Source organism: Scyliorhinus torazame, chromosome 18 (genome assembly GCF_047496885.1).
Source record: "Scyliorhinus torazame isolate Kashiwa2021f chromosome 18, sScyTor2.1, whole genome shotgun sequence".
NCBI lineage: Eukaryota > Metazoa > Chordata > Chondrichthyes > Carcharhiniformes > Scyliorhinidae > Scyliorhinus > Scyliorhinus torazame.
In genome coordinates, this window is record NC_092724.1 from 120,354,602 (window position 1) to 120,377,035 (window position 22,434).

Consider the following 22,434-nt stretch of genomic DNA (forward strand, 5'->3'; position numbering starts at 1 on the left):
CCGTCCGTCAAATCAGTCCTGCGTTTTCATTGGATTGTTCCCGTTGGATTCTGAACTAAGGTGACAGGATGACCGGGTTTGTCCCTGAACCAATGGGGTTGTGGGTGGGCGGGGTTTAGCTGGCGTGGCGGCGGTTAGGCAGAGAGCGTGCGGGCGCGGGAGTCTGGCTGACTGTCCACAGTGGACTCCTTCTCTCTCACACTTCTTCCCTCACTTCCTCCCTCTCCCGCCGTTCTCTCGGTCCATTCGGGAGTTGCTGAGTCGCGGTTTTGCCTGATACCGTGATGACGGTCGAGGTAGGATCAGCCTTTTAGTTCATGCCCTTAGTGCCCCAATATCACCCAGTACGCACTCCCTCTCGATATATTATTTATATATGTGCAGTTTTAAAAATATTTTACCATGTCTGTATGCACCTAAACGCAAATTTATATATATTATCAATGTATAAGTAGTGCAGTGTTATTGTCACTACCAGTAATCCAGAGACCCAGGGTAAATGCTCTGGGGCATGGCAGGGGAAAATTAATAAAATAAACCTGGTAATTAAAAGTCTAATGATGACCATTAAACGCGTGTCATAAAACCCCCATCTGGTTCTCTAATGGGAAGGCAAACTCTGGTCCTCACCTGGGCAGTGCTACATGTGACTTCAGACCCACAGCAATGTAGACTGCCCTCTGAAATGACTGAATAAGCATTCAGTTGCATCAAGCAGCTACAAAGTCAATAGAAAAGAAACTGGACGGACCACCCGGCATTGACCCCGGCGCTGTAAATGATGACGCAAACGCAACCGTATCAACCCTGCAGGGTCTTCCTTACGAACATCTGGAGGCTTGTGCCAGAATTGGGAGAGCTGTCTTGCAGACTAGATCTAGTCAGACTTACTGAATCGTATGTTTCAGATAATGTCCCAGACACCGCCATCGCTGTCCCTGGGTATGTCCTGTCCCACTGGCAGGATGGACCCAAAGGAGGTGGGTGGTACGCAGTCAGCAGGGAGCTGCGCTGTGAATCCACAACATCGACTCTGGATCCCATGAAGTCTTATTGCATCAGATCAAACATGAGCAAGTGAACCTTCTGCTGATTACCACATACAGTCCACCCTCCCCCACCCAGCTGATAAATCAGTAACCCAGTAGTCCTCTATGTTGAACACCACGCGGAGGAAGCACTGAGGATGCAAAATGTACTCTGGATTGGGACTTCAATGTCCATCATCAATCGTGGTGAGGGGACCAACACGAGGGAAAAACATACTTGAGCTCATCCTCACCAACCTGCCTGCCACACAGATGCATCTGCCCATGACAGTATAGGTAGCAGTGACAACCACATGATCTTTGTGGAGACAAAGTCCCGCCTTCACATTGAGGATACCTTTCATCGTATTGTGTGGCACTACCATTGTGTTAAATGAGATAGACTTTGAACAGATCAAGCAATGCCGGTCTGGGCACCCATGAAGTGCTGTGGGCCATCAGCAACAGAATTGTCCTTGACCACATGGCCTGCATATTCCCAGTCTACCTTGCGATCAAGCCAGAGATCAACCCTGGTTCAATGAAGAATGCAGGAAGGCATGACATGTTCAACACCAGGCATACCTAAAAATGAGGTGTCAATGTGGTGAAGCTACAACACCAGACTACTTGCATACAAAACAGCATAAACAGGAAGTAATAGACAGTTGTGAGTAATTCCACAAGCAGTGGATCAGACCTAAGTTCTGCCACATCCTTCACGAATGGTGGTGCACAGTGAAATAACTCACTCAAGGAGAATGCTCCACAAATATCCCATTCCCAAAGATGGTGGATCCCAGCAAATTAGTGTATAGCATAAGGCTAAAGTATTGGCAACAACCTTCAGCCAGAAGTGCTTAGTGGATGATCCATCTCTGTCTCCTCCCGAGATCCACAGCATCACAGATGCCAGTCTTCCGCCAATTTGATTTACTCCATGTGATATCAAAAAATGGCTAAACGCACTGGACACTGCAAAGGCTATGGGTCCTGACAATATTCCGGCAATAGTACTGAAGACTTGTGTTCCAGAATTTACCACGTTCCGAGACAAAGCTGTTCCGGTACAGTGGCAACACTGGCATCAACTCCGTAATGTTAAAAGTTGCCCAGGAATGTCCTGTACACAAAAAGCAGGACAAATCCAACCTGGCAAATTACTGCCCCATCAACCCACACTCAATCTCAGTAAAGTGATGGAAGGGGCACTATTAAGTTGCACTTTCTTAGCAAAAACCTGCTCACCAACGCTCAGTTTGTGTTCAGCGCCTGACCTCATTACAGCTTTGGTTCAAATGTGGCCAAAGATTGAATTGCAGAGGTGAGATGAGAGTGACTGGCCTTGACAACAAGGCAACATCCGGGGACAGGTTGGAGTTTTACCTGGCACAAAGGAAAATGATTGAAGGGTTGGAGGTCAATCATCTCAGTTCCAGAACATCACTGCAGGAGTTCCTCATGGTAGTGTCCTATGTCCAACCATATTTAGCTGTTTATCAATGGCCTTCCTTCCATCAGAAGGTCAGAAGTGGAGATGTGCACTGATGATTGCACAAGGTGCAGTACCAATATTCATGACTTCGCAGGTAGTGAAACAGTCCATGTCCAAATGCAGCAAGACCTGGACAATATCCAGGCTTGGGCTGAAAACTAGGAAGTAACATTGGCGCCACACAAATGCCGGGCGACGATCATCTCCAAAAAGAGAATCTAACCATCACTGAATCCCTCACTATCAATGGCTGGGGTTACTACTGATCAGAAACTGAACTGTGGCTACAAGAGCAGGTCAGAGGCTAGTGGTCCTGCAGTGAGTAACTCACCTGATCCCCCAAAAGTTGTCCACCATGTACAAGGCACAAGTCAGGAGTATGAAGGAATACTTTCAACTTGCCTGGATGAATGCAGCTCCAACACTCGAGAAGCTCGATATTATCCAGGACAAAGCAGCCAACTTGATTGTGCCCCTTACACAGAAACATTCACTCCCTCCACCACCAAGAAAAAGTGGCAGCAGTGTGAAGCTCATGGCATGTTCATTGCTGTAACAGGTTTTTGGGTACCAGAAAACATTTACTTCAATCTCCATTAACCTCTTGAGCAATCTGGTGACTATGGAGTCACCGCATCCTTTCTGCAAGTTCCTGAATGAAGGACATCTCCAGTTAAAATGGGGAAGTTGCTGGTTTACTGTAACAGTTATGAGTAAAGAGTGCCTGCAATCTCCAGAAATTTCCCAGAGATTTCCCTGAATTGGCCGCAGCTTTCTATGTCCTCCATTATTTTGCCCTTTCCTGGAGATAACAATGGCAATGAGTGCAAGACTGTACGGACTAAGTGTGGAGGTGCACATTTACAGAGGTCAGGTGAGGACAGGGACAAGTTGGTGTATGTCTCTGCCACTCTTGCCCACGAACCGTTTTGTTCCAATTTATAATCGGCTGAAGGGCCAATGAGAAAGACCCCCCAAACAGATGAGATACATATTTATATATGATTTACCACACAATTTGCTGCCATTATACTGTAGCCACTTAGGTGGAAGCTAAGCACTTCTCCACTCAAAGAGAGAAGGGAAAAAAGCCATAGGGTCGATAGTTCTATCTTACAGCTGTTTCACTTGCTGCATTTTATTATGATCCGGACCAGATCCCAAAGTTTGCAAGGATACCGGACAGGAACCCCAATCACTTTTTAAAAATGTGTATAACTGTGAGGAAAGGGAGGCAGTGGTGCAGTGGTATTGTCACTGTCTAATTCAAGGTAACATGGGGTAGTGAAGAAAGTCATGTGATTTGTTCCAAATTCTCCCTGGTCTCCTAAGCGGGTATTCATGGACAAGGACGAGTGTTGTCCTAGGGTTAAGGTGCTAAATTGGGGGAAGGCTAACTACAACCAGATTAGGCTGGATTTGGAGGCTGTTGTTTGGGAGTGGCTGTTTGAGGGTAAATCCACATTTGGCATGTGGGAGTCTTTTAAGGAGCAATTGTTGGGAGTGCAGTACAGGCATGTGCCAGTGAAAAGGAAAAGCAGCGGGTATCTCTGTATGCGGATGATTTGTTGCTATATGTGGCGGACCTGGCGGAGGGGATGCCAGAGATAATGCGGATACTTGGGGAGTTTGGGGATTTTTCAGGGTATAAACTGAACATGGGGAAAAGTGAGTTATTTGTGGTGCATCCGGGAGAGCAGAGCAGAGAGATAGAGGATTTACCGTTGAGGAAGGTAACAAGGGACTTCCGTTACCTGGGGATCCAGATAGCCAAGAATTGGGGTACATTACATAGGCTTAATTTAACACGGTTGGTGGAACAGATGGAGGAGGATTTCAAGAGATGGGACATGGTGTCCCTGTCATTGGCAGGTAGGGTGCAGGCGGTTAAAATGGTGGTCCTCCCGAGATTCCTTTTTGTGTTCCAGTGCCTCCCGGTGGTGATCACGAAGGCTTTTTTCAAAAGAATTGAGAAGAGCATTATGAGTTTTGTGTGGGCTGGGAAGACCCCGAGAGTAAGGCGGGGATTCTTGCAGCGTAGTAGGGACAGGGGGGGCTGGCACTACCGAGCCTAAGTGAGTACTACTGGGCCGCCAATGTTTCAATGGTGTGTAAGTGGATGGGAGAAGGGGAGGGAGCGGCGTGGAAGAGATTGGGGAGGGCGTCCTGCAGGGGGACTAGCCTGCAAGCAATGGTGACGGCGCCGTTGCCGTTCTCACCAAAGAAATACACCACAAGCCCAGTGGTGGTGGCTACATTGAAAATTTGGGGGCAGTGGAGACGGCATAGGGGAGGGACGGGAGCTTCGGTGCGGTCCCCGATAAGAAACAATCATAGGTTCGTTCCGGGGAGAATGGATGGGGGATTTGGAGCATGGCAAAGAGCTGGGGTAGTACAATTAAGAGATCTATTTGAAGATGGGACGTTTGCGAGTCTGGGAGCGCTGACGGAGAAATATGGGTTGCCCCAAGGGAATGCATTTCGGTATATGCAATTGAGGGCTTTTGCGAGGCAACAGGTGAGGGAATTCCCGCAGCTCCCGACGCAGGAAGTGCAGGATAGAGTGATCTCAGAGACATGGGTGGGGGACGGTAAGGTGGCGGACATATACAGGGAGATGAGGGACGAGGGGGAGATCATGGTAGATGAGCTGAAAGGGAAATGGGAAGATGAACTGGGGGAGGAGATTGAGGAGGGGCTGTGGGCTGATGCCCTACGTAGGGTAAACTCATCGTCCTCGTGTGCCAGGCTAAGCCTGATACAATTTAAGGTCCTACACAGGGCGCATGGAAGCTCCATGACTGGAGCACGGCTTAGCAAATCTTTTGGGGTAGAGGATAGGTGTGCGAGATGCTCGAGAGGCCCAGCGAATCACACCCACATGTTCTGGTCATGCCCGGCACTACAGGGGTTCTGGGTGGGGGTGGTAAAGGTGCTTTCGAAGGTGGTGGGGGTCCGGGTCGAGCCAAGCTGGGGGTTGGCTATATTTGGGGTTGCAGAAGAGCCGGGAGTGCAGGAGGCGAGAGAGGCTGACATGTTGGCCTTTGCGTCCCTTGTAGCCCGGCGCAGGATATTGTTAATGTGGAAGGAAGCCAAACCCCCGGGGGTGGAGACCTGGATAAACGATATGGCAGGGTTCATAAAATTAGAACGGATTAAGTTCGTGTTAAGGGGTTCGGCTCAGGGGTTCACCAGGCGGTGGCAACTGTTCGTCGACTACCTCACGGAAAGATAGAGGGAATGGAAAAGAAGTAGATAACAGCAGCAACCCAGGGGGGAGGAGGGGGGTGGGGGGGAGGAATCGGACGGACTCAGGGATGTTATTGTATATGTATAGGTATTTGGTATAGGTAATTGTACATTGGATTGTTGGATTGTATTTTTGGAGAGTATTTATTTTGGACAAGGCAGTTGCCATTTAGTTTTGTTTTATGTTTTTGTTTATATATTACTTATTTATTTGTTTAAAACTGGCCACGGTTATTTATATTGCTATATTGTAGTGTAAAAGAAACACTACGTATTGTTATGTTTGGCCAAAAGACTTGAATAAAATATATTTTTTAACAAAAGAAAAGGAAAAGCAGGATTCAGGAACCGTGGATGACCAGGGAAATTGCGAGTCTAGTCAAAAAGAAAAAGGATGCATACGGGAGGTCTAGGCAACTAAAAACAGATGAAACACTTGAATACAAGGAAAGTAGAAAAGAGCTCAAGCATGGGGTTAGGAGGGCAAAAAAGGGGTCGTGAAATGTCCTTGGCAGACAGGATTAAGGAGAATCCCAAGGCATTTTATATGTATATTAGGAACAAGAGGGTAGCCCAAGAAAGATTTGTTCCACTCAAGGACAAAGGAGGGAAATTATGTGTAGAACCAAAGGAAGTAGGTAAGATCCTAAATGAGTATTTTGTATCGGTATTCACAAGGGAGAGGGACATGTTTTTTTTGGCGGGAAGCAGCAGATGCATTTATTATAAGTTAGTAAGTAAAATGATATTCATTGATTCTTCCATGAGCTTTTTAACTATTTCTTCACTCTATACATTATTTGCATTATTTATTTATTTAAAAATATTTTTATTCTCCTTTTTCACATTTTCTTCAAAATTTACACCCACCAACAAACAATAAGCAGTAACGAATACAGTGTCAATCCTCTTATAAATAACAACAATCCCATCCTCCCAGCAACCCCCAAACAACAGCCCACATGTCAACATAAACATCAAATAAAAAACAAAAAGGAATCAGGAATCACCCAGTCACCATTAACAAATACAGTCTCCTTCCCGCACCCCGCTAATGTGCGATGTCATCTAATTCTTGAAAGAGCATAATGAATAACGCCCATGAATTGTAGAACCCTTCCATCCTTCTCCTCAGTTCAAATTTGACCTTCTCAAGAGTCAAGAATTCCAGCAGGTCCCCCTGCCACGCCAGGGCACAAGGTGGGGAGGTTAATCTCCACCCCAAAAAGATCTGCCTTCGGGCGATCAATGAGGCAAACACTAGAACATCTGCCTCCGCACCTGCTTCCAACCTCGGCTTGTCCGATTCCCCGAATATGACCTCCCAAGGGCCCAGGCCAAGTTTCACATGCACCACTTTAGAGATTACCCTAAAAACCTCCTTCCAGCTTGGACAGGACCAAAACATATGAATGTGACTTGTGCCGCCGCCGCGCCCGCCCACGCGCCGCCCCCCCCCCCCCCCCCCACACACACACATCTTCTACCCCCTCAAAGAGCCGGCTCATCCTCGCCCTTGTGAGGTGTGCTCTATATACCATCTCCAGCTGTATCAGCCCCAACCTCGCGCACGAGGTGGAGGCGTTCACCCTCCGGAGCACCTCACATCAGAACCCCTCCTCCATACCCTCTCCCAACTCTTTCTCACACTTTGCGTTGATCCCTTCCAGCAGTTCCCTCTCCTCTTCCAAAATAGCCCCGTAAACCACTGTCACTACCCCCTTCTCCAGTCCTGACGTCAGCACCTCTCTTCCAGCAATATGGAGGCCGACTCCACTGGGAATCTCTAGCTCCTTCTTGGCAAAGTCTCGAACCTGCAAGTATCTAAACATTTCCCCCTGTTCCAGCCCATACATCGCTCCCAGCTCCTTCAGTCCTGCAAACCAACCCCCAAGAAACAAATCTTTTAGTGTCCTAACTCCCTTCTCCCATCTGTGGAAATTTCCATCCTACTTCCCTGGCTCAAATCTGTGATTCCCCCAAATCAGCATTTCCCTTGACCCTACCCCCAAACCGAAGTGCTGGCGATACTGCCTCCAAATTCTCAACAATGCTATTACTACCGGACTCCCTGAGTATTTCCCTGGTGCCATCGGGAACGGCGCTGTTGCTAGTGCCTTCAACCCCCACCCCCTTCACAAACCCTCCTCCATTCTGGCCCACTGGGAATCAAACCCTCTGACCCAGCTCCGCACCTTCTCGAGTTCATAAGACCTAACCCCGCTGACTGTCTTCCCCTCTGTAGCAGCACCTATCTAACTCTGGCCTTCCCTCCCCATATGAACAAAGTAATCATTCCTTCTATTTCTCTAAAAAATGTCTTTGGCAGGAAGATCGGCAGGCATTGGAAAATAAACGAAAATCGTGACAACACATTCATTTTAATCGCCTGTACCCGACCTGCCAGTGACAGAGGGAGACCTTTCCACCTTGCCAGATCAGCTTTCACCCTCCCCACCAAACTAGAAGTTTTGTACCTACGGAGCCGCCCCCAATCCTGAGCAACCTGCACCCCATGATATCTAAAGTGAGTCTCTGCCCTACAGAATGGCAGCCCCCCAATCCCCGACAGAGACACCACAAATACTCACACTTGTCTCGATTTAATTTGTACCCTGAGAAAGACCCAAACACCCGATGCAGCTCCAATATTCCCCCTATTGACACACTCGGTTCCGCCACGTATAACAGCAAATCATCTGCATATAAAGACACCCTATGCTCTACCACCCCCCACCCACCCAACACTATGCCTTTCCATACCCCGGAACTTCTTAACGCGATGGCCAATGGCTCAATCGGGAGTGCAAACAACAGCGGGGACATAGGACATCCCTGCCTAGTCCCATGGAGAGAAAAATATCCCGAGCTGACGTTATTTGTGTGAACGCTAACTCTTTATACAATAGCTCTACCCAGTCCACAAATCGTGGTCTAATCCCAAACCGCTCCAGAACTGCCATCAAGTACCCCCATTCTATCCGGTCAAACGCTTTCTCAGCATCCAATGCCACAACCACCTCTGTTTCCTTTCCCTCCGCAGGTGCCATAACCACGTTCAATATTCCTAATGTTCGAAAAGAGCTGCCTCCCTCTCACAAACCCTGTCTGATTCTCACCTATCACCTTCGGGAGGCACTCCTCCAGCCTACCTGCCAGTACCTTTGCGTCCAGGTTTAAAAGTGATATGGGCCTAGACGACTCACACTCCGTCGGATTCTTATCTTTCCTAAGCAACAGGGAAATCAATGCCTGCCCCAAAATTTGTGGTAACACCCCCTTCCCTATCGCCTCCTCAAACATCCCACCATCAGTGGTGCCAGCTTATCCTTTCATTTTTTTATAATATTATGACATTTATACATTTTCCAGCTCCCCAATCACAGCCCAAGACCCCTCTCCAGTTCCACTCCTCACTTCTGTCCCAAGCCTTCTGCCTTCACGAATGCCTCAGCCGCCTCCACCGTCTCAAAATAAAAACCTTTGGTGTTGTACTTCAGCCTCCGCTTCGCTGGGTGCACCATACCAAATCGCACTCCACTGTTGTACAGAGTCGCCTTTAAGCGACAGAACGCCACTCGTCTCCTCGCCAACTCCACAATCATGTCCTGGCATATCCGAACTCGAGCATCAGCCCACTGCACCTCCCGCTTCTGCTTCGTCCAGCTTAACACCCTCTGGAGGCCCCAAAACAATCCCTGACACAAAACTGGTCCTTCTTCCTGCAAGTTCCATTGGAATGAATTGCTGTTCTTGTCTCCACAGAAACAGATAACTCTTAAAAAGAGATGTGAATTTTTCAGTGACCACCACCAGGGGTCGCACGGCAACATTTCTCATATTAAGATTTTTACTATAGCAAACACATGATGCACGATCAATTGCACAAAGACTAAAGTTGGGTACAACTGTGGCTTTATTACAGTCAGATGCGTGGCCTCCTGCTGCAGCTGGCGAAATGGCAGGGCATTGGGGGTCATGCATATTTATACAGTTCCTAGTGGGCGGAGCCAGCCGGCAGGGGCTACCAGCGAACCTGTAGTGCAGGTCCTACCTTACATCCCCTAATACAGTGGTTCACCACATTCACCCCCTGTTAAAATGAGTCCGGCGGGGGTGACGTGAAACTATATACAAGTAGTTCAATTATGTACAGTGGTAAGAAAAAAGTCCATGTTGACGGTCCGGTGTCCGTCAAAGGTTCAGCCGGTCTGGTGCTTTGGTGCTTCATTGGGAGCGGCGTAACGGTGGCGGCGAGGCTGGTGATGGAGGTGGCACCGATGGCAGTGGTGGCGGTGCTGATGCTGGCCAGTCATCGGGGACCTCCGGGAGCGTGCAGTCGTCCTCTTCGTCTTCTTGTGCGGAGAAGGGGGGGGGGTCTGGTGGGGTCAATATTGGCGTCGCGATGGGAAGGGGGGGGTGTTGGGGTGGAACCTGACGATGCCAGGTCCCTGAGTGAGACAGTGTCTTGGCGGCCGTTGGGGAACTCCACGTAGGCATATTGAAGGTTGGCATGGAGCAGGTGAACCCTGTCCACCAAGGGGTCCGCCTTGTGGAGTCGGATGTGCCTACAGAGAAGGACCGGTCCTGGAGCTGCATGCCAAGTCGTGAGCGACACCCCGGATGTGGACTTCCTGGGGAAGGTAAAAACACGTTCATGGGGTATGTTATTAGTGGCGGTGCACAATAGTGACCGGATGGAGTGTAGAGCATCACGGAGGACCTCCTGCCAGCGAGAGGCTGGGAGTTTCCTGGACTGTAGGGCCAGCTGGACGGCCCTCCAAACCGTCCCATTCTCCCGTTCTCCTTGCCCATTTCCCCGGGGGTTGTAGCTGGTCGTCCTGGCTATACCCCTACTGAGCAGGATCTGACATAGCTCATTGCTCATGAATGAGGATCCCCTGTCACTGTGGATGTAGGCGGGGAAACTGAACAGAACGGAGATGGTGCTGAGGGCCTTGATGACAGTGGCAGACGTCATATCGGGGCATGGGATGGCGAAGAGGAATCTGGAGTACTCATCGACCACACTGAGAATGTACGTGTTCCGGTCGGCGGAGGGGAGGGGCCCTTTGAAATCCACGCTGAGGCATTCAAAGGGGAGGGAAGCCTTCACCAGGCGTGCACGGTCTGGCTTGTAGGAGTGCGGCTTGCACTCCGCACAGATCTGGCTGTCCTTATACCTCAGTGGAGTAGGGTAGATTGTGAGCTTTGACCAGATGGTACAATCGAGTGACCACCGGGTGACAACGGCTGTCGTGTAGGGCCCGGAGTTGGTCCACTTGTGCGCTGGCACATGTATCTCGGTAGAGGGCGCCTGGGGGCTCGTTGAGTTTACCGGGGCGATATAAAATCTCATAATTATAGGTGGAGAGCTCGATTCTCCACTGCAAGATTTTATCATTTTTGATCTTGCCCCGCTGTGTGTTATTGAACATGAAGGCTACCGACCGTTGGTCCGTAAGGAGAGTGAACCTCTTACCGGCCAGGTAATGCCTCCAATGCCGCACAGCTTCAACGATAGCTTGAGCCTCTTTTTCGACGGATGAGTGTCGAATTTCAGAGGCATTAGGGTGCGGGAAAAGAATGCCACGGGTCTGCCTGCCTGGTTTAGAGTGGCGGCAAGGGCGACGTCTGAAGCGTCGCTTTCTACTTGGAAATGCAGTGGTGATGTCTGCTCTGATGCGGGCGAAAGCGTGTTATTCCTCGGCCGCGAGGGAGAATTGGGTGGATTGAATGAGAGGGCGGGCCTTGTCCGCATAGTTTGGGACCCACTGGGCGTAGTAGGAAAAGAACCCCAGGCAGCGTTTGAGGGCATTGGGGCAGTGGGGGAAGGGAAGCTCCATAAGGGAGCGCATGCGGTCGGGGTCTGGCCCGAGAAGGCCGTTTTGGACTACATAGCCGAGAATGGCTAACCGGGTCGTGCTGAACACACACTTCTCTTTATTATAGGTCAGGTTGAGAAGAGTGGCAGTGCGGAGGAATTTATCGAGGTTGGCATCGTGGTCCTGCTGGTCATGGCCGCAGATGGTGACATTATCTAAGTACGGAAAGGTGATCCGCAAACCGTACTGGTCAACCATTCGGTCCATCTCCCTTTGGAAGACCGTGATCCCATTTGTGACGCCGAAAGGGACCCTAAGGAAGTGGTAGAGGTGACCGTCCGCCTCGAAGGCCGTGTATGGCAGGTCCGACTTCCGGATGGGGAGCTTTCAGGTGGATTTCAGGTCAATTGTTGAGAAGACCCGGTACTGCGCAATCTGATTGACATATCAGAGGGGCTGGTTTAGCACACTCAGCTAAATCGCTGGCTTTTAAAGCAGACCAAGGCAGGCCAGCAGCACGGTTCGATTCCCATACCAGCCTCCCCGAACAGGTGCCGGAATGTGGCGACTAGGTGCTTTTCACAGTAACTTCATTGAAGCCTACTTGTGACAATATGCGATTTTCATTTCATATGCGTGGGAGGGGGTACGCGTCAAGCTGCGTGTACCGATTGATGGTCTGGCTGTAGTCCACGACCATCCTGTGTTTCTCCCCAGTTTTAACCACTGCCACTTGGGCTCTCCAGGGGCTGTTGCTGGCCTCGATAATACCCTCCTAAAGCAGCCGCTGGACTTCGGATCTGATGAAGGTCTGTCCTGGGTGCTGTACCGTCTGCTTGCAGTACGCAGTTAGATTGGCAAAAAGGGAGGGGGGATCGACCTTGAGGGTCGCGAGGACGCAAACGTTAAGGGGGGGGGGGGGGGGTAAGGGCCTGCCGAATTTGAGGGTGAGGCTGTGGAGGTTGCACTGCAAGTCCAGGCCCAACAGGAGTGCAACGCAGAGATTAGGAAGGACATAGAGGCGGAAGTTACTAAATTCTACGCCCTGAACAGTGAGGGTGACTACAGAAGTCTCAGATCGGGACGGAGTGGGATCCGGAGGCTAGGGAGATCCTTTGATTGGCAGGGTGGACCGCAAGGGAGCAGCGCCTTACCGTATCTGGGTGAACAAAGCTTTCGGTGCTCCCGGAGTCCAGCAGGCACAAGGTCACGTGGCCGTTGATTTTCACCATCGTCGACACGGTGGCCAGGTTGTGCGGGCGAGATTGGTCCAGCGTCAGCGAAGCGAGCTGCGGGTACCCATCGGATGCTTCGGGTGGCGAGTGTGTGTGGTTCCGATCTCGGGATGTCCGGAGACCCTGTCGGGAACAAGATGGCAGCGCCCATGGTGCGCACATTGTTGGGTCGGGACACCCATGGGGTGCACGTGGCCGAAGGGGACAAGATGGCGTCGCCCATTGGTCGCACATGGCCCTGGGAGGAGAAGATGGCGGCTCCCATTGTGTGTCTGGCGTGGGGGAGGGGGTGATTGCGGGCGCGATCGCAGCGACTGCGCGAGCCTGGCACACAGCCGTAAAGTTATAGAACAGTACAGCACAGATTGGCCCTTTTTACTGCAGGCTTTACAAACGGCAGTGCGGGCCGGGCAGTGTTGGCGGGGGTGCTTCTGCTGACTGCAGAAGTAGCAGCGGGGACCCCCGGGGTGTGCGGATCGGCGTGCGGCGCAGGCGTATTGGGAAGGCAGGGCCCCGGCTGAGGAGGTCGGCGGCGGGTCGAGGAGGGGTAGGAAGGGGTAGAATGGTGGGCAGCGCGGCGGGAGTGGTACGATTGCATATTACGGGATGTGACTGTCATGGAGAGCGCCAAGGTTTTTGACTCCGCCAGTTCGAGCATGGCCCCTTCCAGTAATCGTTCTCGGATGCGGTCCGACGCAATCCCCGTCACGAAAGCATCGCGCATGAGGAGGTTCGCGTGTTCGGCGGCCGTAATGGCCTGTTTGGTGGTTACCTCAAATCAGTCCTTTTCTTATGCTTACCATAGCAGCATTGACTGTGGATCTTCCTGGCCAAAACTCTTGAATTAACCGCCCCTGAGCATGTGTGAATTTGGAAACAGTAAGGTCAGCTGCCCCTTCCTTTGTGTCCAGATGTTAAAGTTCACCACTTATTCAATAGGTTTTGGCATAGGCCCCTGTCCCCATGACAATCTGGTCACGTGAGCTTGTCTTTTGGCAGAACTAATATGAAGTCATATGGGTTTGTTTCTGGGCAGAACTAGTCGTAGATGTGACACATCCCCTCCCCTTCAAATTACTCCCATTTGTCTTAAGTTACAGCAGGTAGTTCAAAATATAACCATATTATAACAGCCATTGGTCAAAACACCCTAACTAGGTTCTCTGTGACATTGCATGCACGGAGTATTGAATATAAATATCAATAACATTCCTCCTCTTGCGAACCAAGTTTGTGATCGTTGGTTCGTGCATCTTTTGGCTGCTTCTAAATTCAGTTTTTGGTGTTCTCTGCAAAGCTGTTTTCATGGTAATGGATCTTTTCATCTTTGAGAATTAGGTGTGTTAGATGGACTAACCACAAATTACTGTTCCGGTAATCCATAATTCAGGAAGTGAGCCAGGTGAGGCTGAAGTATGGTGTTGGAATAGAGAGTGCCTGACTGTCTCTAATTTACGCTGTGTCGGACATGCAAGTGCTAGATACTGATACTGGGTGCTTGTAGAGGGATGTATTCTATCCCTCAGCACAGTCATTTTTCATCATGAGCAGAATGAAATGCACCAAAAAGTCTGTAGAATCCTGTATTTATTTCACTTTCATATGTTTTTCTATTTGAGGTATGATCATTTGAAGTTAACAGGGGAGGCTGTGGTGTGAAGATGGAAGAGACTAGTGACACAGACATACAAAATGATTCACTTGAGCTGCCCATTTTCAGCTTCACTGGCCTCCGAAGCCACAAAATCTGTGATGGCACATTGGATTTCAAACACACAACTTCAGAACAGTCGGATTCAATTGCCGTAGAAGGCTCAGACTCTGAAACCTGTGAGCCTCCTTTGGCCAAAACTAGATGTTCTCAGCGGAATCTCAGCCACTCTGTTAAGTGCTTTCCTAAGGACGTAGTAACAGTTGTGAGCAGTGAGAGTGATGGTAATGATGATCTAATAATTCCTTTATCCGAAAGACTGAGGGCAAAGCTCACTGGGAACCAAAATGTAGAGAAGCCTGACCACTCACTTTCTAAATTGGGTCAAGAAAATTCCAGACATAACTCTGTGCTTGGGGCTTCAATTCCCAATAACCCTCAACTTAGTCAAGACGATCCTGAAATGAAGAAGACTAATGCTGTGCTCAATGGGAACCAAACCACGGGACCTACACGAATTAGCCGAAGAGCTTTGCCTTTACGCTCTACATGGGACATTTCAGACTCGGATGATGGAGATGAAGTATGTATGTTGCAGCCAACAAACTCACATGAGCCTCATTTAAATTTAGCTCAACTGAGTGTTAGGAATGCGCCATCCTCCAGGAAAATGGCATCAGATTCATCCCATCCACAGAGAAAAGTAACATTGAAGGTAGCAGAAGTAGAAACAGCTCAACAGGAGGTAATGAGAAAACAACAAGAAAGAGAGCATCAGCGAGCAGAGAAGGAAAATATTCGTCGGCAAAGGGAAGAAGAAAAAACTATGAGAAAGGAGTTAGCTAACATTGAGAAGATGTTGAGACCAGGGGAATGCCTCAAACACATGCTGGCCTCCATTGATCCAGGTGAGTGTTTCCAAAACTATTTTGGATGTAATGAGAAAGCATTGATAGTTATTAGAAAAGGGCTTTGTTAAGTTTAATAACAGTGCAAGTACTTGATCATAGAATCATAGATTGGTAGCAGTGCAGAAGCTCATTCAGCCCATTGTGTCTGTACCAGTACTGCAAGAGCAGCTTAATTAGTGCCGCACCCTCACTGTTCCCCTGTAACCTAGTAAGTTGTTTTTCTCCAGATAATTGTTAATTAATTGCCTTACGAAAGCCACAATTGAATCTGCCCCATCACATTCTCAGGCAGTGTATTCCAGATCTTAACCACTCATTACAAAAGTACCTTTTTCCTCATGCTGCCATTGCTTCTTTTGCCAGTCACCTTTAAATTGGTGAATCTGGTTCGCGATCCTTCTGCCAACAAGAGCAGTATCTCCGTATCTACTGTTGTCTGGGACTCATGATTATTTTGGTTACTCCGTATCCATGTTTCTACTTCAGTTCGGCTTCTCGTTAAGAGTTGGCAGCACCTCAGGCCTTTCGATTCTGACCTGTTCAATATTCTCCCTCACCTCGTCTCCTTTTTCACTACTAGTGGCAGAGCCATAAAATCTTCAACTCTTTGCATGTGACATTCTTTTTCTTTTTTTTTTTAAATAATTTTTATTAAAGGTTTTCATAAAATATCAATAACAAAATGAGAAAGAAAAAAGAACCCAACAGGGTTAAGTACAAAACACAATCCCAAAAAGCAACCCCGCAAACCCCCCCCCCCCTTACCTAAATTGACATTCTTTTTCTAACCCTCGTGGCTTGTTGTAATCTCTCCTGGCCTTCAAAATCTCTCTCTCCAAGTGCTCCTTCAATTACTCCCTTACATTCTAACTGCTGTTTCAGGTCATCTTTACTCATTTTCGGTGATATGCTTTGGGGTATTGCTGTACAAATACAAATTATGGGCAGCACGGTGGCGCAGTGGTAGCACTGCAGTCTCACAGCGCCGAGGTCCCAGGTTCGATCCCGGCTCTGGGTCACTGTCCGTGTGGAGTTTGCACCCCCACAACCCAAAGATGTGCAAGATAGATGGATTGAACACGCTAAATTACCCCTTAATTTAGGGAAATTAATTCCCTTAATTGGAAAAATGAATTGGGTACTCTTTTTAAAAAAAATTAATAAATAAATACAAATTGTTAGATTTAATGTTCCGCATGTGGTGGTGTCAATTGCGATGACCAGTAGATCCAATATGGATACTACTAAGCCCCTCCAGGGTATTCCAGAATCCAGAGTTGGATACAGGCACATTTGTATTTGGTTTTTCTTCCCATCGGCCCCTCTGACCTAGTTGGTAACACACCTACCTCTGGGCCACAAGATTTGAATCCCATCTAGGACTTGCTCGTGGCAGTGCTGCATTGTCTGCCATCCATCATTTGAACTTACATTCATCATGGAACTGAGGACCATTTACCTGCTTCTGCGGAGCAACAGTCACACACTGCTCAAAAAGTAATTGAGGTGAAGTTTAAATTACATTTTTAAAAATGTATCTAGTGGTCACAGATATGAGTGCAATATTCAGCATTTATGTTTTCCCGAAATATTGATGAAATCCGACAATTGCTGTGGCACATGTGAACATGATGCATCATCTGTTTCACTGCACAGGGCTGCTGCAGGTAGAAGGAGGCGGACAACTGCTCAGTACTCTACAGACCATGGAGGTTAGCTGTGTGATAGAAAATCAGACTATTCCTCACAGTGTGACCTGGAGGAGGAGACAGGCTCGCATTGTAGGGCAGCAGATGGTATGTGATGTTTGTGTTTTAGCTGGGGTTGGAAAAGTTGAGTTAACATATTAATTACTCTCTAATGCAATGGACCTAGAAGAAGTTCCTGTTAGAAATTGAAAAATATTGCATTGTCTGCTATCCATGAAGTCCTACATTGATCAAAATGTAAGGCCTGTACAATTGCTCACATATCATGGTTGCGAGGAGCACAGTTCAGCTTGGGTTCTGCTCCTGGCTACGCCATCCAGTGGTAGATAAAGACTGAATTGGGGATGCCATAGTATCAAAACTACAGTGCAGAACCAGTTGTTAATTCACTGTTTAACTTGTGTCTGGTTGAACAGTGAGTGCAGGACAGTCAGAACCCATGGAGGCAGACCAAAAATACACTCCAGAGGAAATGTTTGCTCATGTGTCTCTGATCCTTTGGTAGCTTACTCTTCATCCTCCTGGTTTCAGTATTGGCTTAGTGGCATAGGAGCATAGGAAATAGCAATAAGAGTAAGCCATTTGGCCAATTGAACCATTCACACAGATTATGGCTGATAATCTGTCTCAAAGCCATTCTTCCTTACTATCCCCACATTCTTCCTTACTATCCCCATATCCCTTGATGTCATAGATAAAAGCAAATTACTGCGGATGCTGGAATCTGAAACTAAAACAGAAAATGCTGGACAATCACAGCAGGTCTGACCACATCTGTCGAGAGGGGGCGGCATGGTGATACAGTGGTTAGCACTGCTGCCTCACAGCTCCAGGGACTTGGGTTCAATTCTGGCCTCAGGTGACTGTATGGAGTTTGCACTTTCTCCCCGTGACTGCGTGGGTTTCCTCCGGGTGTTTTGCTTTCCTCCCACAGTCCAAAGATGTGCAGGTTATGTGGATTGGCCATGATAAATTGCCCTTAGTGTCCAAAAGGTTAGGTGGGGTTACGGGGATAGGGTGGAAGCGTGGGCTTAAGTAGGGTGCTCTTCCCAAGGACCTGTGCAGACTCAATGAGCCGAATGGCCTCCTTCCTCACTGTAGCGATTCTATCTATGAAAGAAGGAAGCTAATGTTTCGAGTCTGGATGACTCTTTGTCAAAGACATCCCTTGATGTCATATCCAGCGATCTATGGATTTCTGCCTTGAGCATGCTTGGTGATTGAGCTTCAATAACATTCTGGGGTAGAGAATTCCAAAGATTCACCACTCTCTGAATTAAGAAATTCTTATGCAGGGTGTCTTTTTGGCTTGATGGCAGCTTCCTGTCACACAAATAAGTAATGTGGTATATGAATTTCAGTGCCGGTTTGATGCAGGTATATAGGTCATATGTCCCAACAACTGGCGGATCATACCAAACAGCACGTCCCTTCGACTGTTCATAACAGACCAAGTACAGACCATACCCAATTAGTCCCTGCTTGCAAAACTCAAAACATGGTGTCCAACATATGCAATTCTAATCGTGCTAAGAATTGCACTGAAAACCAGTTTAAAATTATTAGTTGGTCTCTCCATGTGCATGCTGACAGTTACATATATTCACACGCATGGCCCAGACCTTTGCAGACAAAAGGAGTATGTTTATGCATTGCACCTTTATCGACCAAACAGGCACTCCACTGCATTGCCACTACCGATCAGATTCCACTTGCCAACCAATCAGTACTCTCTTCTCATGCAATATAAATTGTTGTTCCCTTTTACTATTGGTGTTCTTGCGAAAATGTCCTGAAAAGTGCAAGATGAAAAGCTTCAACAGCAATGTCTCTTTTTCAACAATACACCCAAGCTCTGTACTACCAAACACCTATTATCTACTTTCAAGTGTATTGGATCCATTTTCTCTGTAGATCGTTCCCCTATATCTCCGGATGCTAGGTTAATCAATTTTCTTTGCTAAAGATGCTGATTGTAGAACTGCTATTTCCAAGTGACATAAACAGAAGGTGGAGTCCAGCACATATCTATCTCAGAGGGATCCTGCTCATCATCAGACCCTTTTGGGAAAGGTCCCAATTTAAGGCATCCTTTACCTCTGCCCCTTCAGTTAATCTGTGATCCGTCGTTCAGCATTACCCTTCACATCTACTCAAAATCCTGTGTATTCATGTTTGTCTTGCAGAAATTTCACCATCTAAAACAAAACAGATGTCTAACCTTGCTGGGTCACCGGGTCTAGTAGCCCCCGTCACTGCTCTCAGATGCTACCAAGACCCCCATAAATATTCAGTGACCTGGGATTGCTTCTTGACTGAACTTTTTTTTCCCTGTCCTAGCATCACTCCCATTTGGGCTCCTCACATCTCCATCCAACTTTTTCTATTGATGTAACCCCAATTTTCCCTCAGAATATGAGATCTCTACTGTCTTGTCTTCTCTTCTTACAATCATTTGTTTTACTTGGCCTTTTTTTGCATTAGAACCTTGCTGATGTCTTGCCCTTAGGCTTCGACACTTTACCTTGGTTTCTCAATAATTTAGAATAAAAACCTCAGTTGAGCAGTTGGTATGTATTTACAGCCTGTACATTGGTCACACCAGCCAGACTATTCAATTCTGTAACTTGTTTTTATACTTTGACAGTAAAATGTGTCCTGGAAATTATCTTAACAGAATGAAACGAATGACTGGGTGAATGAGCTTCATGTTCTGATCTACATTCCACTGGAGGAGTTTGTTTCTATGGTTCACAACTACAAGCAGGTAACATTCCGCAGGGACCTTTGTTGTTCGTAGCATATATAAATGATTTGGAGGAAATGTAGCTAGTCTGATTAGTAAGCTTGCAGACGACGGGAAGATTGGTGGAGTTACGGATAGTAAAGAGGATTGTAATGCAGTAGGATATTGATTGGTTGGAGACTTGGGCAGAGAAATGGCAGGTGGGGTTTAATCCGGACAAATGTGAGGTAATGCATTTTGGAAGGTCTGCTGCAGGTGGGAATTATACAGTAAATGGCAGAACCCTTATGAGTATTGACAGACAAAGACGTAGAGGTGCACAGATCACTGAAAGTGGCAATGCAGGTGGAGACGGTAGTCAAGAAGGCATACACCATGTTTGCCTTCATCGGTCGGGGCATTGAATATAAAAATTGGCAAGTCGTGCTGCAGCTGTGCATAACCTTAGTTAGGCCACATTTGGAATATTATGTACAATTCTAGTCGCCGCACTACCAGAAGGATATGGATTTTTTGGAGAGGGTACAGGTGAGGTTTACCAGGATGTTGCCTGGTCTGGAGTGTATTAGCTATGAGGGGAAGTTGGATAAACTCGGATTCTTTTCACTGGAATGATGGAGGTTGAGCGGCGACCTGATAAAGGTTTATAAAATTATGAGTGACTCGGACAGAATGGATAGTCAAGACGCTTTTTCCCAGGGAGGAAAAGTCAATTACATTGGAAAATAAGTTTAAGGTGTGAGGGGGAAAGTTTAGAGGAGATGTGCGAGGCAAATCCTTTTACACAGAGGATGGTGAGTGCCTGGAACGTGCTGCCAGGGGAGTTGGTGGCAGCAGATACAATAGGAATGTTTAAGAGGCAATTTGACAAAGACATGAATAGGATGGGAATAGAGGGATATGGACCCTGGAAGTGCAGAAGGTTTTAGTTTAGACAGGCATCAATAATCGGTGCAGGTTTGGAGGCCGAAGGGCCTGTGCCGTTTTGTTCTTTATATACGTTAAAAATCAGCCTTCTGACACACAATGGCCAAAGTCAGCACTCAAATATTTTCCATTGTTAGATTGTTGCCGTTTTTCTAGAATTCATTTTTTAATGTTTAGAATCAGTTTCTTAGTCATTTCTGTTTTAAACAGGAGACCCCAAAATCATTTTTTCAATTAAAATAATGTTGGTTGGATTTAGTCTTTTTCTACCAGATTCAACTGTGATTTCTGGCTAACAGGGCTGGCAGAAAGTTTCTAGATTGGCCAGTGAGAATACAGGATCTTGGGTTTAATTCCCACTCTGGTTGATTTCTGTTGGAACATAAGGTCTCTAAGGCTAGGAAGCAGGAAAAAATAGCAACTGTTGTACTGGCTCCTGATCTATAACTAGCGACTCCTAGTAAAGAACACATGTGAACACCAAGTGAAGATTGGGTTAACTGATGCCGTGCGTGGTTGAGCAGCCTGTTGACACTTTTTGGCTAGGCTCATGCCTGAAGATTGGACAGTTGGGTGGTATATCATCATCTGGCACGTTCTGGTAAAAGCACTCCTTTGCCTGGGTAATGAGAAAGGAAACGTGTTCTTAGCCTCTTGTCAGGCAAGGTCGCAGTTCAACACTTGCAGCAACAGCATGTTCAGGATTTAGTCCTCTTCGGAGGGAAATATCTAAACTATATTCGCTCCCTTTGATGCACTAAGACCAGAAAAACACAAAGACTTATTAAATACATTTTCCAGAAATCCCATAGTCTAATGTGATAAAAGTGGAATTTGATGGGAAAGAATAGTTACCCTGTTTTACATTATAGGCACTGCTATTAGTTTCTGATCTCAGGTAGAATATGTTCCGTAAAATGCCATTAAAGTTCCTGGAATTCTGTGTAAAGAAACAACTGGCGCGATTTACCAACCGCGTTGCGCTCGAGCAAGAGTGCAATACAGTCGCACAGAGTCTCGCTTTATGCGGATGACCTGCTCCTGTATGTTTCAGATCCAATTGAGGGGATGGAAGAAATCATGGGAATGTTAGGGGAATTCGGCCGGTTTTCAGGGTATAAGCTTAATATGGGGAAGAACGAGATGTTTGCGGTCCAGGCGAGGGGTCAGGAGAGGCGACTAGGGGAACTGCCGTTTAGATTGGTAGGGGACAGTTTCAGTGTACCTGAACAGGCGCCGGAATGTGGCGACTAGGGGGTTTTCACAGTAACTTCATTGCAGTGTTAATGTAAGCCTACTTGTGACAATACATATTATTATTATATAAATGTGTGTATTACTATATGTCCCCAATGAGTTCCACCGCCTGAATAAAATTGTGCCCCCAACTGATAAACAATTAGCAGTCCTGATTGTAACAGTAATTAAGTACAAACGCTTTCCTATAATTTCCCACCCAGGAAGTGCAAGGTGCTGCTACTGAAGGCCAGATAACATTACAAAGCTTTGCTCTTGATATTCTTCAGAAAAGTGCGAACAGTGTTCCATGTTTCATTGTTGTAGGATTGGAAAAGTACTTCAGGTGAGAACTGTACTGAATCTTTTTTGAAGTGGTGGCTTAATGTTTATTTTACTACCCTAAAGCAGCAGCTAAAGCA

At 47.4% G+C, this 22,434-nt stretch overlaps 1 protein-coding gene across 2 annotated transcripts in view; it reads left to right on the forward strand.

Annotated features, from left to right (window-relative positions):
* The first annotated feature begins 134 nt into the window (after window positions 1-134).
* Window positions 135-22,434, forward strand: part of eme1 (essential meiotic structure-specific endonuclease 1) — a 32,217-nt gene continuing 9,917 nt past the window's right edge. For both annotated transcript variants that reach the window (XM_072483249.1, XM_072483250.1), the window contains exons 1-5: window positions 135-296; window positions 14,452-15,391; window positions 17,051-17,190; window positions 19,781-19,870; window positions 22,237-22,358. In XM_072483249.1, coding sequence (XP_072339350.1) covers window positions 14,494-15,391; window positions 17,051-17,190; window positions 19,781-19,870; window positions 22,237-22,358 — 1,250 coding nt within the window. In that variant the 5' untranslated portion in view covers window positions 135-296; window positions 14,452-14,493. The remainder of the gene's footprint in view (window positions 297-14,451; window positions 15,392-17,050; window positions 17,191-19,780; window positions 19,871-22,236; window positions 22,359-22,434) is intronic.